This window comes from Diplotaxodon limnothrissa, linkage group LG20 (genome assembly GCF_057381915.1).
Source record: "Diplotaxodon limnothrissa isolate DT_005_m linkage group LG20, D_limnothrissa_male_GT1.1, whole genome shotgun sequence".
Lineage (NCBI taxonomy): Eukaryota > Metazoa > Chordata > Actinopteri > Cichliformes > Cichlidae > Diplotaxodon > Diplotaxodon limnothrissa.
Genome location: NC_140615.1, coordinates 9,341,708 through 9,359,087, shown reverse-complemented (window position 1 = coordinate 9,359,087; position 17,380 = coordinate 9,341,708). Strand labels below are relative to the sequence as shown.

Sequence of the window (17,380 nt, the reverse complement as noted above, 5' to 3'; positions counted from 1 at the left end):
CATCCGTCCACAGCTGCTTGGAGTAAATTGCAAGTTTCTATCTGTCAGATATGAAACCTCTGTTGGTTTTAGGTAGATGAGGGAGTTTGATTTATGAGCTGGGTGTGCAGATTCACTGTAGCTCTCCCTGTTTTTTTTTTTTTTTTTTTTTGGGGGGGGGGGGGGGGGGAGGGGTTGCAATGTTGTTGAATGGCTGCAGGATAAAATAGGTTAGAAAGAAAGAGATGGATCAAACTGTTCTTACACTTGATGGTTTAAGTCCTGATATTAGAATAGAATAGAATAGCCTTTATTGTCATTGTACAGAGTACAACGAAATTGGAGTGCCACTCCCTTGGTGCAAGTTTCAATAATAAATATAAATGTAAAATATAAAAAGTACAAAAAAAACAATCGTAAGTACTGAAACAATAGTATGTACAATATATACAGGATAGCAGCATTAATATAATGACAGTATGAATAGCAGCATAATATAATGACAGTGACGGTATGGAATAGGTTCAATTGTTTTTGTGCTTATTTACTACGGTGATAGCTCTGGGAAAGAAGCTATCCCTGAATCTGTTTGTCCTGGTTTTATGTGACCTGTACCGTCGGCCTGACGGTAATAGTTCAAACAGTTGGTTGCTGGGGTGAGAGTGGTCCTTGATGATATTGCCAGCTCTGCTGAGGTACCGAGAGTTTGCAGTGACCTCCAGGCTGGGCAGAGAGCAGCCAGTGATCTTCTGGGCTGTGTTATATTATGAGGGAATGCATCTCTGGTACACTCTAAATAATCTAATTTAGCCAAATTAAAAATCCAGAGTAAATTTACAAGATGGACTGATCTTTGTCTGCCTGTTTCAGATCTATTGGCCTGCCCCTGTTGACTGGAGGGAGGAGTGTAACTGGGCTGGCAAAGACATCACTGTAAGTGATCACACCACACGTCACCTTAGCCCTGTGATTTCATGTTTTCATTTTTACCAGAGAAATAAAAATTGATGTGGGTACTGTGATATCACCTGGTAAAGCCCTGTTTTCAAGCCTTCCAATAAATGTTTTTGCTGTCACCAGCTTGGTTGAAAAAAGTAAGGGCAGGTCTGACTGTGAAACCACGCGCTCATTCACTAATGACTTGTGATTGACAGCTAGTTAACCAATGAGCTTGTAGTTTCATACCAAAGATAATCCATAATTCTGAAGCATAGAAGGACTGAGATTTGCAAGGTAGACTTCATTTTTTATTCAGTATAACACAAAACAAGTGACCGGGAACATAAACGAGGCAGGAAATTGCTTACAGAGGTAAAGACAGAGAGCTGTTTCCAGATAGGCTTCAATGGGGCTGGAAGTCCTTTTGCAACCACAGCTATCACCATCCAGAAGCCTCAGATAGAACGATAGAAAGTTTTTAAGAACACCAGGTATTGGCTTTATTGGCCCGACCCCACAGCTACGCCTGTGTTTTATCTTGTCTGTGATCTCTGCTTTGATTTATAAAAGTTTACAGCTGATACAGTTCAGATGTGGAACCTGAAAGTTTTTAGAAGTGTGTTGTCATCATCCTATGCAATAATACACACTGCATTATTATTATTATTATTATTATTATTATTATTATTATTATTACTACTCAAGGAATATTTAACTACAACCTGTTAGCTAAACCGAGTTTTTATGAGACATAATGCATCATAACATCCACTTTAACCATGTCCCATTTTACATACAGTTCAGTAAGCATTGCTACTGAGCTCCAAGTGCAGAATGTAAGCGTCCACTCCTACCCAGCCTAACACAATGCTACCTTTTAATCCACTCGAGTCATGGGAGTCATCACAAGACAGAAACACCACATTTAAACAGATAACATGTAATAATAGGTGCAGCACTCCTACTTTTGGACCTGCCATGTGGTGAGATTACTTCCTCCAAATTTGTTTCTTTGAGCCCTATTTGAATGATATCCACACAGTCTGATGTAGAGCTCACACTCAGTGTTTACACACACACTGTCTAACCAGACAGGTTTGGGATCAATGCAAACATTTCATTTTTTAAATGTCACTTAAATATTAAACTTTGTATTGCACTGGGTTAGTGAATCAGAGAAACTCAGTTGGAAACACAGTTCTTGCTGAAGATCTTTGATATATTCACTATGAGAGCAACTCACTGGGTTCTTCCTCACTGGAAGAATATGTGCAGCAGAAAATAACAGTTACATACCTTCGCTTTGACGATATGATGCAATGCAGTGAGGTCACAGAAATCTAAATATTTACCCGTTGCTTGTAAAAATGTGGCTCGTTACATTAGGTTGAATTGGATGTTTATTATCTATATGAGGATGGACGGACTGAGTGAGGTTAATAAAGAGCATCTTGGACATGAACTGCAGCAGTAGCAAAAAGATGCAGATTAACAGGAAATGAAGCAAAACCCTGATTGTTAAAGTGTTTCTATTTGGATGATTTGATCTGATTCTGATTCCGTTCTGAGATGACTGCATGCACAAAGTCTCCATGACTGAACTCATGACCTGCTGCAGAACTCACAGCAGAGTTTACCAAAAGATACGCCATCATCAAGTTCCCTTGACTTATTATTTAAGTGCCAAAAAAAGATTTTCTGTGTAATGTTCTGCATGTGGATGTAGTGTGGGCAGGGGGGGCTTGGCTTCACTGACCAACATGTAGAGGCCACCAAGAACCTATAGACCACCCAAGATTACAATTAGATAACTGTACAGCTCAGTGTGTGTGTAGGTACTTCGTGGCTTTAACTGTTTAAAACAGTAAAATCACATCTGCTTATGCAGATATACCATAAATGTGTCTATTTATACTCAAGTGTTTGACAGTGTCTGTGTGTACATTTATCCCTGTATGTGTAAGTTTCCAGTGTGTGTGTCTAATGTCTGTGAATGTGTCTTTATGTGTGTGTAAAACAAACCCGTCATCAGTGTGATTATACAGCTGTAGCAGACAGACAACGGGCTCCATTCATACAAAAATCCAGGCTCTAATTTCACCTGACCAGGAGTCTGTGTGTGTGTCTGTCTGTGCATGAGTGTGTTCAGTTTTCTGTATGCATATGTCCTGTTCGAAAGTGCGAGTAACTGTGGAGACTGTGAGTGATGAAGAGAATTAATGTAATGAAGAAGATAATGAGTTATTGTGGGAGAAAGAAAGTGATAAGACAAAAGTTCAAAGAAAATGACAGATTTTGCATTAAAGTAGTTTTTTTACTCACATTTCTATCCTTTGAAATGTTATTTTTATCCTCTTTTATCCTTTTCTGTGTAAAAAGTCACCCAAACCTCCACCACGCACTATTGACCCTAATTACAGAGAAATGTGTTTTCTATAGGAAGAGGTCAAAAGCTCTCCCTGCCACTTGATCTCTTCCCTCCATTCATTTTCCATGTTTGGTCCTTTCTTCATATTCCCTGTCCTCATCTAATATTGTTATTTACAACCCTCCAGTCCTTCAAACAGTAAAACCACCTTGCATGTGCCAGGACACTAAGACAAACACAGACACATGCAGATAAACAGAATTAGAGCGGGGCAGTAAACAGTTGACAGTTTACCCAGACACTTGGTCTGACTCAGCACTCTGAGGCGTCACTGTAAGGCCGGAGTCATATTCAGAACCGCAGAAGTGATAGATTGTGTGTTTATGCTGTCATTTCAGTACCCACTTGGTAACTTTCAGTGCCTTCCAAGACCCATTAATAAATCAATGGGTAGGAATTAATAATAAAAATCCTTTTCTTTATTTCATAAGTATATCATTCAAAGCAATTTCTTATGTAAAATGCTCTGTGGAAGATGCATTAATCACAATTGTAAATCAAAATTGATTTTTTTAAAGGTATCCAAGAAGCTGCATGTTGCACAATGAGTTCTGGGACATTATGAATTAGATTATGAATGAAGTCCAATAGCTCAATGGGAAGAATTAATTTAAAAAGGAGAACTCTTCCAAATACTCATGTTAGTCTTTCTGGAAGACACAAACTGAATTGTGTTAATCTTTAACTACTGAGAGAAGAAGGTCAGTGACCACCAAGTATGTCTGAAACCACCAAAGAACATTTTCTTTTCCAGCATTGTGTAGACGATCACTGTGCAGGAATTCACACACAAACAACGGTGAAAAGAATTGGAAACAAATGGAAAGAAGGCACCCTCTTATGTATATCACTTAGAGAGTTGGATTCCAGAAATCAGTCCATTTTTAGGAGAAATGTGGCCTGCCAGTATCCCCTGATACTGCATTGTCCCGTTTCACAGAGATGATCAAAGGCATTCCTATGTTATTACACTGTGATATGTTGTGTATCTAATGAACATCACCATTCCCATCAAGTCAAACCCTCTCTGCCATTAACTTTATTAAAGCTTCCTGCATCTCTTGGAATCTTTGCTTTTACACAAATTCAAACAGTTTGTTCTGGTTTTAACCAAATGGAAAATACAAGCTTCCAGCAGCTTTTATAACAGCCTAGTTGTTTTTTAAAGTTAAGTGACCTCCAGAAACCATGTCATGTCTTAGATGGAGTGCATCTAGGCACCCTGGTAACTTAGCCAGTGGAACGAGCTAGCCAAATAGCTTTGGTGCCTCAGCCTAACCAAACAACAAGTGAAAGCAAAACATAAAAATGGTCTCACAGTCAACACTCCAGTCTCAGTGAAAAGTCAGTGATGTTTCTACTTCCACACTCTTCCTGATCTCTCTGATCGTATTATGGATTTTCTTTGTATTTCAAAAGCAAACTACCCTGTATATATATTTAAGTAATCCTTACTTGAAGTGTTTCAGATGTCGAGGACAAATGAAAAAATCTGATTTAGTTCAAGGACATCCTGGTAGATTAAATTTTATGCACCTGACAAACACAAAAATAGCCACTGAACCAGAACACGTTACACTTCACATAAAATGCTCAAAGAAGCATAGTTTATATGATAGCAATCGATATGGAGCCAAATACCATAAACAGAGCACAGATAGTGGCTAAAATACTACATTAATGCTGTAGATCAGGTTAATCATCAACAGAAGGAACAAAGAGAAACAGAGAAAAAGACATCTACAGCAGAACAATGCAGCATTATAAAACGTGAAGGCAAGACTTAGAGCTCAAGCTGCTGTAAGGTCACAGCCCTCATTTTGCTCACTGTTTCAACTAATGAGTCAGTGGCATGTCAAAGGTTGTCCAGGGAACCCGTTAACCCCCCCCCCCCCCACACACACACACACACCCAAACCCTTCTGTATGTATGCACGCACACACACACACACACACACACACACACACACACACACACACACACACACACTGATCAGACAATGAGAAAAAGTGATTGCTGTCATCATTTCACCTCATTCTTTTTGTATCTTTTCAGGGTCGCTCATGCATCTTTTCCCTACCCTCCTGATCTCTCTCCTTTGTCACATCAAAGACTTTTCTCTGTCAGCCTCCTGCTCTGCTGAGTGCCTCACCTTTCTCTGCCCCCTGAGACACACACACACATATCTATAACCTTCAGTGGTTTAGAACAAAGGCTTGCCATTCAGCCTTTAAAACCTACCAGGGGATTAGAGATGGAGTTGTTGTGTGAATACACAAGTTTACTTGTTGTAGTGTATACACGCACACATAAAGGTGTTTAACCAATCGATTGGCTGACTAAACTGTTGCCGTGCAGGAGACCTGGAAAACAGCAGGCCAAACAATTCACTTTCTATGAACGCTTACACAGAAACTGATATTCTGCATATTTACTCCAAAAATGATTAATTTGTCTTTTAATTGTCCAAATGATCCAGGCTCTGAGCTGTTTGCATTATGACTGTCTGCTGTTGACAGTGAGATTCATGTCTTTCCAAACCTTTAGATCCACCAATACTCACAACAATCGACAGACAGATGTTACAGTGACCTGTCTGGGGAGAAGTAGACAAGCGCAAAATGGAAAGATAAAAGCTTAAATGTGTGCTACAGTGTGTGAATATATAAGAAATAAACAATGTACTGATGACATGTTGTTTTGAACACTTTCGTAATCACAATACAGAAAATCATTTATAAAAATTCATATTCAATATAAATCTGTGGTGTGAGATTCTCATGATAATGGCAATAATTGTAGTATCCACAGCAGTCCACATATAGTATCATCTCTTTATGGGCTAATCACCTCAAAGCGTGGTGTTTGAAGACAGGAAGAAAAATGTACCATCCATTATCTTAGTATACAGTAAATCCTTTTTTCCCAGCACTCTCTTGAGATCCATCTCAGTGTAACCTGATTCTGAGATGAACAGATGTGTCTATGAATCAATAACATGCTCGCTTGTTATTAGAAAGAAGCCAGGATAATGGAAATAAGAAGACATAGAACAAAGATTAAAATGGTTTGAAAAGATATGTCTGGCAAAAATAAAATGGATAATGAAATATAAGTTTATCTTATTTCTTTATGTAACTATTTTGCATTCTTTTCTATAAATGTATACATATAAGTCAAAGAAACTTGACAGCAAGGTTATTATAGAGATTGGTGATATTATAGCAGTTTAGGAAACATGGTTAAATTACGTGTGGATATTCATTTGACCATTTGATTGTTAGTCAGTCGTATTAACCAGGACACACATGATGTCAAACCTGTGAGTAGGAGATGGATCTGGGGACATCATAGACTAAATGGCAGACAGCTATTTACTGTATTTAAAGGTAAACACTACCACTATGTCAGGCTTGGAAAAAAGGGCATTGTATTTCATGCAAGAATTGTGTTTCAGTAGTGTACCTAACACTCTGTCTCAGAATTTGTAGAGTGCCAATCACAAAACAGTTTCCTTCCTAAAACTTCCTAAAGATCAGCCTTTAAGTTAATAATAAGTACTATATGTGTGTGTGTCTTTCAGTCTGACTGCGTGAACTACGTGAAGATTGTACACCACTATAACCGCACCCACTTATACGCCTGTGGAACGGGTGCTTTCCACCCCACCTGTGCCTTTGTCGAGGTGGGACACAGGATGGAGGTGAGGAATGTACAAAACACAACCTACACGACACTCACTATGCAACAGTGTAACAAGAAAGTCTAAAAATATTATACAATGTCTTTATCTGTTCTCATCTGCTGAAAATAAGATGTTTCAAACACAGAAACTTCAGTCCTCTGCCAACCAATTTAGTCTCTATTCAGTGTACCTGTCGACAGACCCTTAAAATATGGTCTTAAGTGTATAAAGAATTTGGCATTTACATCTACTTTACAACAAATCTCAAAAATAAAATTAAACCCCCAATTTATAGAAGGACTATGCAAATATAATCACGCTGTAAAATCCCTTCCCTCCTCTGTCCATCAGGACCACGTGTTCAGGATTGACCCCTCTGAAGTGGAGGACGGGAAAGGAAAGAGTCCGTATGATCCTCGACACAACGCTGCATCTGTGCTCGTCGGTAATTGCACCCATGCAAACTAATATGAGATGACTGAATAAGAACGTTCATTTAATGGGTCTTGAAATTGGGCTGATTTGACGTACTACAAATATATTATCCAAACAGTCGTTGACTAATTCTGTCTCCTAGGTGATGAGCTGTATGCAGGCGTGGCCACAGATTTAATGGGAAGGGACTTCACCATCTTCAGAAGCCTGGGGAAACGCCCCTCTATCCGCACTGAACAGCATGATTCAAGATGGCTTAATGGTGCACTTTTGTCTTTTTTTTATCAGATTATGTGTTGAGACGACTCACATGAAGAATTACACTGTGTTGATAGGAAAGGTTATTTTTGACTAATTTTTTTCTTTGATTTTCTTTACCAGAACCAAAGTTTGTTGGGTCCTTTTGGGTCCCTGAAAGTGAGAACCCAGATGACGATAAGGTCTTTTTCTTCTTCCGGGAGACAGCGGTTGAGGCTCAAGGGTTGGGAAAATCTACCTACTCCAGAATCGGACAGCTATGCAGGGTAAAATCCAGCAGCAATTCCAGCTGGATTGTTGACAAATATAAATAAAATATCCTCTTAAATTTATCTTGGCTATTTTTTCTCCAATCAGAATGATATGGGCGGTCAGCGTAGCCTGGTGAACAAGTGGACAACATTTCTGAAGACCCGTCTGATCTGCTCGGTACCAGGAGCTGATGGCAGCGACACGTACTTCGATGAGCTGCGTAAGTACAGCTGTGCAAACTGTCAGAAGTACAAGTATGTACTGTGTGAACTATTTTAAGATGAAAATTGTGCTGAGTAAAAATATGCTATAACATAAATGAAGTAAACAAAGCTTTCACTCGACATCCTCCTCCTGTTAGGTTTTTTGCCACTTTCACCAAAAAACTTTGGTCATTACTAACGTTTTGTTTTTCCTGTCACCGCTTCTAAGATATTGTGCATTATAATCTGGTAGTCTCACTTTTCAGTAGACAGAGAACAGAAAAGCAAAAAAAAAAGTGCTGATTTTCCTTTTTGGATTTTTATCCAGAAGGACATTCTGCGGGCAAATGGAGAAAAGGTCCTGGAACGCATAATAAAAAAAAAAGGATTTCTGACCTCAATTGTAGATTACCATTCAGTCTAACATTCCTGCAGACTTGGAGCAAGCATGAGTGACAGATTAATTGGTAATAGATTCTGGCCTGATCGAAAGCCAATGTTTTTGCTGTGGGTTTAGAGAAAGTTAGAGGCTCGTCTCTGGTAACTCTTCATATGACAAAAACCTATAATGTGTTTTCAGGAGATGAAATCCAGAAGTGAGACTAAATTTATAAAGCATATCAAATGACAAAGAAACCACAATTTTCCTGTAAACCTATATGAATTTCCACCGAGAAGTTATACTTTTCATTATATATATATGTATATATGTGTATATTTTTAAAAGCCTTTTCTAAAGACTGTCCTGTACACCTTGCACACCAAGCACACATTCCCAGTTTTGTGGTCTGTTTAAGCTCCAAAACCTTCCATATCTTCCTCTGACATGACGGTGCCACTCTTTCAACCCCCATCCTTTGGCTCCAGGAGGAGATTTATGAGTTTGGCGCATAGACGCCAATTTCTAACCACATTTTGCAGTTGTAATAAAATGAATGTCTGGTGAAATATAGTGTGATTCTATGAGGGATCCTTGGACTCAGAGGACAAATGTAAATCATGTTTGTTTCTCTGGAAAAAAATGACCCTTTTTTGAACCCATCCTCAGAGCAGTGTCCAGTACCCATACCCATAAGAAGTTATAAAATGCAAGTCAAGCTGATGAGTATCCTAAGAGCAATGTTAGGCACATTTTTTGCCTTTTAAAGCTATCTGTGAATACAAAATGGACATAGCTGTGATGTTTGGTAGTTTGGCACTCCTCATCTTGTTTTTTTTTTTTTTTATAAACTGAAATAGTCCTGTTTATAATAAATTTAGCATTAACCCGCAGTGCAAAAACTAATTGTGGAAGTTATTCCATCAGAGAATAGACACTAACAGTGAGTCTGTCATGAAGATCAGAAGACCTCAGTATCACTTTAGCACAAAGTCAGAGTTTTTATCAGAGACCTGACATTCAAACATGATTTACAGTCGACATTCAGAATTTTTCTGTTGTAATTTTTAAAATCAGCAATAGTGCTTTAAAATATAAACAATAAAGCATTTAGGAACCTTTTTATGGGGTTTTCACCTTCATAATGAGTCAGTTAGGTGTAATAAAAAGACATGCAGGCCAGTTATTTAGCTAACTATACCTGAGATGACCAGAGATTTCTTTCAAATAAAAAACAAGTTGCTTTTGGTTTGTTTCACTCTATCTGGAATTCAGGATTTACTTTTACCAAAATGAGAAATTACTTATACGTATTAATAAAATTATTATTGGAATATATTTTTAAAAGAAGGAGCTATTTGTTGTTATACAACTACTCCCCGAACCTGCAGTCATGTGGTTTGCTGAGCAGCTGCACGAGTTTCAGCTCTCAAGATGTTTCCGATAGAGCTTTCTTGGCTGTATCTGTGGGCTATAATATGATCTGTCTTTGTGCTTATCTCATGACATAGTGAAAGGAAAAGTAAGTGGTTTAGGCTAAAGTCTAAATTACCCTTTGGCCACATCTGTCCATCACATTCCCTCATGAACTTTCAGTCTCTTGTCTTGACCTTGATTTTTTCCAACTATATCCATGTAAAAATAAATAATTGTTAATCTGAAGTTTTTGTTCTATTAAAGTATGTGCACCATGTTATGTCTTTAGAAGCAGGAATTTCATTAAAGTACATGGAAACACATTTTGTGGCTCAAGACTAAGAAATACGCTCTTGTTTATTATGGAGATCTCAAACCTGACAATTGAAGCAAAAACTTAATGAAACTCAGTTTGTTTAAAAGATTTTTATAAGCTGCATGAACCTGTGGTGGATTTTGTTCCATGTCATGACCCTCAGTTATCAGTAACATGTCTCGTTAAGGTTCTTAGACATGGCCAAAGGGTTTTGTTTATCTTTCACTCAACCTTTGACCGTTAGTCTACTGCCACCTGACCAGTGTGTGTGTGTGTGTGCATCCTTAGGCGATGTTTTCCTGCTGCAGACGAGAGACAGAAAGAACCCTCTGGTTTACACCGTCTTCTCCACTTCCAGGTCAGAATCTGTTCATATTACGTGTGTATGTTTGTGCATGTCTGTGTGTGAGGAGAGACGTTTTTGTGTATTTTGCGTGTTTTGCGTGTTTTTGTTGCATCTAACCCAACTCCCTCTGTCCACCAGCAGCAGTGTATTTAAAGGCTCAGCTGTGTGTCTCTACTCCATGAATGACATCCGGAGGGCCTTCCTGGGGCCATTTGCTCACAAAGAGGGGCCCAACTACCAGTGGGTCCCCTTCCAGGGAAAAGTGCCCTATCCCCGCCCCGGAATGGTATGTCAGTAATCATAAAAGCGCATCAGCGTCACAGTATCTAGAGTTTCCAGAAGTGCAGTGTTGGCTGATCAAGTAAATGTACACATATTTGCGTAATTGTGAGAAACTTTTACTTGGAAGTGTATATTTTAGATTACGTTAATGTTTAGTTATTACTTAAAATCAGATTTTAAGTACAAAACATATACATCCTATAATATATAACACATTGCCATAGATTTAATGACCCAATAAATTAATAATGCTAGACCATCACATACAGTGGAATATTCTTTAGTATGTCTTCAGTGTTGAATTTGTTGCCTCAAACTAAAACTCAAAACAAAACAAAAAAGTTGTAAAAAAATGGCCTCATAGTCACATTGAGACAGTATTCAATATTAAATATTTTTTTCTTCCAAACCCCCTTTCCTTTCAATCAATATGTGCTCATTATGGGCCTTTCCATTCAGCTAAGCACACAAGTGTAGCATCAGCATGATTTGTTATGCAGAGCTTCAGCTGTTACTGCTGCTGGAGAACAATCCCTATTGTATGAATGCAGAATACTAATTGTATTTGGCCTACAGAAAACCCTCCCTCACGCCATCATTACCTCGCTGGATTGTAAAATTAGCAGAACAAATCAGATTTTAAGAACGCGATCTTGCTTACAAGTACATTTACGCAAAAAGTGCACATAATGCACATTCTGATTTAAAATGCATAACCCACAAAAAAAACAAACAAACAAACAGTGTGGCTCAATAAAGTGCAAATTAGTAAAAAGAAAAACGTGGAATTGTATGAGAATAGACGCTGCATGATGCTAAATTGAGTTTTCAGCATTTAGAAAATCCAGGACTGGAATTTTAATTAAAGAGGGTGGCTGGACTCTGACCTGGTGTAAATCTCTTTTAAGTCCTTGAGACCCATCACACCATAATCACCTCTCTGTTGAACTGTGCTTTGTGTACTTCAGGTCAGCTAAAGTGCTGAGAAGTTCGGCATTTAATTTCAGTTTACATCCAGAAAGACAAAACAAGTTTACTCATCAAATATCAGTCATTGTGCAATGACCGAGTCCAAACATAGTAAATAGGAGAGCACTGACTCAGAGTCAGCTGTTTTTTGCAGAGCTTTACAGCAGCCGCATGCATGCACGTTCACGCATTCAGGTCCTGAGAGAAAATGTGTACTCACTGTAGTTTCACTGTAGTAGTAGTTTTTTAAAATCCTCTTTTTATTTGTATCCCCACTGATGTTCAGTAAAGTGCACTAACCTCAGTGTAAACTTTTTAAGTTCCCAAAATACTAATTCGATTTTTTCTGCCCTTCTTTAGTGCCCCAGCAAGACATTCGGCAGCTTTGAGTCAACAAAGGGTTTCCCAGATGATGTGATTCAGTTCGCGCGTCACCACCCTCTAATGTACAACCCAGTCTACCCTATGAGCCGAAGGCCCATCTTCATCAGGACCAATGTGGACTACAGCTTTACACAGATCGCTGTGGACAGAGTCAATGCTGCTGATGGACAGTACGATGTCATGTTCATTGGCACAGGTGAATGAGCAGTAATCATTTCTAACTCTAGGGTTAAACAGGAAAATGATGAAATTAGTTATTAAGCGGTTGTGTGTGTGAAATTTCAGATAAAGGGACAGTACTAAAGGTGATCAGTGTCCCCAAGGAGAGCTGGAACAACATGGAGGAACTTTTACTGGAGGAGTTGGAAGTTTTCAAAGTAAGAAAACTGTGTACATGAAAGTACATGTATTTAGCACATTTAGTCATCATGACATGTTGTATTCTTACAAGCATTAAATCTCAATGAAGTGTTGAAATTAATGGATCATTCAAACTTGCATGCCTTTTATTAAGTGTACTGTACTCCCTGGACACGACCTAAAGAGGAAAACAAAGGATAGTTTGAAAGAACATTGTATACATATGCATGTATACATCCATTGTTTATTGTATTATTGTAGTATATTTACCTTACGATATAAAGCACCTTGAAGTTTTGATTTGGTGCCATATAAATAAAATTGAACTACATACTGATAATTTTGGTCAAATCTAAAAAGTATGTTATTTAGTTTGGTACATCTCTTCTCCTTCCCAGGACGCCTCATCTATCATCAACATGCAGATCTCCTCAAAGCGGGTATGCTTGTTTAATTCTTAAAAGCCCCAAAATCATGTTTTTAAGAGTATGTCAAACAGTGCAGCACTGTATTATCTTTAGTCAATTATTTCCTCTTCACAGTGGAAATGGTTGACATATCTAGACTTAGAAATTAATCGACCTGTTTATCTGCACAGCAATATATTTATATGCCCCGAAAGAGCAATATAGTATCTGAGGCTGTACTAAATCAGAATGGTGATGATGGATAATGCACAATATAACCAAAGAGAGCCAACATAAATTGCCATAATGGACACATGGATGGTATTTCTGGCACATAAGCTGTTGTGCTGTTTCAGAATAAAGCATGTTTTAAATGCTTCTCTTTGCTTGCTTTGTTTTCACAGCAACAGCTGTATGTCGGCTCTGACACAGGCCTTGCCCAGATTCCACTTCACCGCTGCAGTGTATACGGGAAGGCCTGCGCTGAGTGTTGCCTGGCCAGAGACCCGTACTGTGCCTGGGATGGAACTTCCTGTACTCGCTACCTGCCAAACACAAAGAGGTCTTCGACATTAACATGACCTATAACAGATGATCTTTACTTAAAAGAAAAAAGTGAATTTGCAAATACTGTCGTGCAATAAAACATTCCTTTTCTTAAACTAAAATGTCAAACTTGTTACAGACGTTTTCGCCGCCAGGATGTAAGAAATGGAGACCCTAACACTCTGTGCTCAGGAGGTACAATTCTTTCATCATTTCCATATCTACAACAATGATTTTTGTATACATGTTAGGAAAACTGGTGTTATTCCTATTTGTTAAGACTAAACTATGCAAGCTGTAGTCTGATGCTTCTTGGACTCATTGAGAAGCTTGCCATCTGAAATCTTACAGTCCTTATGCCAAATAATCTAAACTATCCCCCGCTTTCACCCCTGGTGACCTCTGTCTGCTCAGGCCACAATACCAGCATTTTGTTGCTGTCTTGCTGCCACAAAACTGAATCAGGCTAATCGCTCAAACTGAAGGAGCTCCTGAGTAATGCGATTACATCATTTGGCATGCAAGCTGTGTTGTGTAAAACTAATGAAGGTCAGAGTAATTGTCTGTGATGAGATCGGCACTACCCCAAAGTACCATAAAATGCTGATCAGGAGTCTGTTTGGCAGTTTGTAGACCATTATTTCACCAGTAATCTGTGTAATCCTCTCCCCACCTCTGGCCTTGATGTAGGCTGACTTTTAAGTCTTTGAGTACTTTTGTGCAATTTTATGGCTGTGGTTAAGATTTAGGGTCATATCACTCATTTTAGAAAATGTTATCAAGTCAAGTCAACTTTATTTGTCAATTCTGCCACATGTACAGGACATACAGAGAATAGAAATTTCGTTACTCTCAAACCTGTGTCTGCCTGTCTGTTTTTTCTAGTAACATTTCTGGATTCACCATCCTATCCTTCCAGGTTCCTCTGTCTTATTCTAACCTGGACATGTTTTGTTATTAGTGAGCACATGTGCTGCTCTACATTGACTCATTTTGTGTTTGTCTCTGCTGCCCCCTGCAGATCATCATAAGCATCGTATTGCAGAGAAGAAGCTGTATGGTGTAGAGGGAAGTAGCACTTTCTTAGAGTGCGTCCCCAAATCCCTTCAGGCCAGAATCACCTGGACCTTCCAGAAACATCCACAGAATCGACGAGAAGAGGTGAGAGGAATGGCTGACACTGGCCAGAGATGATGACCGAGAAGTCATTAAAGTATACTGTGGCATTTATAGGTCATGAAAATGTTTTGTGTGTGTTTGCATCATCAGATCAGATCAGAAATCAAATTCTTTCGTTTATAATTACTTTAGCAAACAACAGCTTTGCAGCTTTAGAGCTTATTTCTTTTCATGATTTAAGTTGATTTTTTCTTGCTTATAGGTCCGTCTAGATGATCGCATACTCCAGACAGACAGAGGTCTTCTGATTCGCCGTGTCCTGAAAAGAGATATTGGCATCTACCAGTGCCATGCAATGGAGCACGGCTTCACCCAAACTTTACTAGGCATCACCTTAGAACTCGTACCTTCCACACCTTCATTTGTCTCCAATCTACCCTCCGATGCCCCTGTTCGATTAGACCCCCGCAGCGGAGGCGGACCCCCAATGACCAATCAAAAGCTTTGGTACCGGGACTTCATGCAGCTGGTGGACCATCCGAACCTAAACACAGTTGACCAGATTTGTGAGCAGGTTTGGGCACGCAGGAACACCGGTGGTGACCAGGTGGGTAAGGACATCGCACCTCTGCGTCCTGCTGTCCGCCCACCTAATAAGAAATGGAAGCATCTTCAGGAGATAAGGAAGGGGAGAAACCGTCGGACCCACGATGGGAAACCAAACCCGCGTGCGCCACGCAGTGCAGGGGAGTAACGATGTGGAGAAAGAAATGGAGGGAGAAAAGAATGACTGAAACAAGAAGAAAGCAGGAGAACGACAGAGACTGAGAAACCAAGAACTCCTGGAGGTGTTCACGCATACAGATACACCCACATACGCACACACTTACACACACGGACACACACAGCACCTCCTCTATTGTGTATATTTATCTATGGATGCCCCCACTATATGGTAGTCCAATCCCTGAGTCCTCATCCCACTGGCCAGTCCCTGCATGTGCTGCTCTAACTGATTCTGCACGATCCCTTTATAGTTCCACTAGATTAGTGAGTTTACTAGCAGATACATGGGAGTAAACACACCTTTATGTGTGAGCAATAAACTCACTTACCTGTCATGGGTTCATAGCAAAGGATTTCCACATCTCAAAAAATCCAATTACACATTGCGTGTAGTTAGTGCGTCACAGTGTGCACACTGTTTTAAAGGACTGAACCACAGAAACAAATGTAAGCCCAAAAATTTTGGATTAACTCCAAACGGCTTTTCTGCCCTGAAGATTTCCTGCCAGCGTAGCAAAAGTGTGGACTCTTGTTTTATGCACAATGGGACCGAACGGAGCAACTGGAACGTACAAAAAAGTAACTGGAAACACATTACTATTTAAGTTCAATTGCACAGGCAGTTAAAAAAAAAAAGTAACATTTGAAACTTGTTCATAGAAATGAACAACTTCCTGTGGTGTTGTACACAGCAAGTGCATTCATAATAATGTCACCTTTCCATGGTTTTGCGCATATTACATAAAGCTGTCACAAAAGAAAGAGCTGGCATCCTGGCATCACAGCAAATAACTGGTTATGTTATATTTTGCTGTTTAAAAAAATATATTTTGCAGTTTCCTCGGGCAATTTAAGACATGTCACAGCAAACTAAATTAAACAATGCAAAGCAGGTGGTCATAGTTAGAGAGCAGGCATATTTGGCCTGATGTGATTACATATATTGTTTTACATACTGGCTTGAACCACTGTAGAAAGAGTAGAGGAAAATCTACTCGGAATTCCATGAAATGACAAAAAGATGTTTACAGTACAAAGACACAGATGGAGCACAAAGAAATCAGTTTGAAAGCAAATAATAACCTAAATAAGTATGTCTAAAACTAACCTGGTATCTGTTATGTGTAAAAATACAAGAAATACAGTAGGAAGAGCTCTGACATAATCCAAAACCTCACTCCAAAGATTAAAAATTAGCTGATTTCAACATTTTGTGCGTAAACATTAAGACGAAATGATGACGGGTGTTTTTTGGGTGAGGAGCATTAATATGGCAAGCAGGATGAAGAGGAAAAGGAAAGATATTGGTGGACTCCAAGTATGACAACCTGTGTTTCTGGGCTACGTTGCGGTATATATATTAGCATGATATTTATGAGTGAGTCTATAATTTTAATTTTAATTTTTTTTTTTTTTGGTATTCGAAGCGGTACTTCTTTTGTTTTACACTGTTCTTGCATATATTGTTTGTTTTTAAATAGTTATGCAAAGATTTAAATTAAGCGAGTCACAGATTCTTCGTCTAGCACGGTTATAAAAACCACAGCGCATTTTCACTGCAACAGAAAAGAAAAACAACTCTATCTGACTTCATACACTGTTGTAATCACTTCTCGGTTTGGTGTTCCGGTCATTAGTATTACTGATTTCTGTTGCTTAATGATGTCATCCCTACATAATGGACAATTAGTACTATAAGGTCTTCCTTCTCATGTCTTAGTCTAATCTCTCGCTGTGTACTGTCTGTATAGAAGTCTTTGTTTGTTGGTTGTCTGTGCTAACATTGTGTGTGTAGCCCTGCCCCTAGTGTCCATTGTGTGTACAGGCTTAGGTGAAGCCTACCTGTGGTACCATACTTTAATGTATCATAGTCTATCCACATGAAAGAAA

The 17,380-nt window shown here is 39.0% G+C and overlaps 1 protein-coding gene across 1 annotated transcript in view; it reads left to right on the top strand.

Moving 5' to 3' along the window:
• The window catches only part of sema3b (sema domain, immunoglobulin domain (Ig), short basic domain, secreted, (semaphorin) 3B), a 72,045-nt gene extending 55,133 nt beyond the window's left edge, over window positions 1-16,912 (top strand). The window contains exons 4-18 of the mRNA XM_085345499.1: window positions 850-912; window positions 6,931-7,050; window positions 7,384-7,477; window positions 7,610-7,729; window positions 7,849-7,991; window positions 8,083-8,197; window positions 10,580-10,649; window positions 10,779-10,923; window positions 12,249-12,468; window positions 12,558-12,649; window positions 13,031-13,072; window positions 13,444-13,601; window positions 13,725-13,780; window positions 14,607-14,746; window positions 14,967-16,912. Of these exons, the coding sequence (XP_085201625.1) occupies window positions 850-912; window positions 6,931-7,050; window positions 7,384-7,477; window positions 7,610-7,729; window positions 7,849-7,991; window positions 8,083-8,197; window positions 10,580-10,649; window positions 10,779-10,923; window positions 12,249-12,468; window positions 12,558-12,649; window positions 13,031-13,072; window positions 13,444-13,601; window positions 13,725-13,780; window positions 14,607-14,746; window positions 14,967-15,458 (2,070 nt within the window). The 3' untranslated portion in view covers window positions 15,459-16,912. The remainder of the gene's footprint in view (window positions 1-849; window positions 913-6,930; window positions 7,051-7,383; window positions 7,478-7,609; window positions 7,730-7,848; window positions 7,992-8,082; window positions 8,198-10,579; window positions 10,650-10,778; window positions 10,924-12,248; window positions 12,469-12,557; window positions 12,650-13,030; window positions 13,073-13,443; window positions 13,602-13,724; window positions 13,781-14,606; window positions 14,747-14,966) is intronic.
• The last annotated feature ends 468 nt before the right edge of the window (window positions 16,913-17,380 follow it).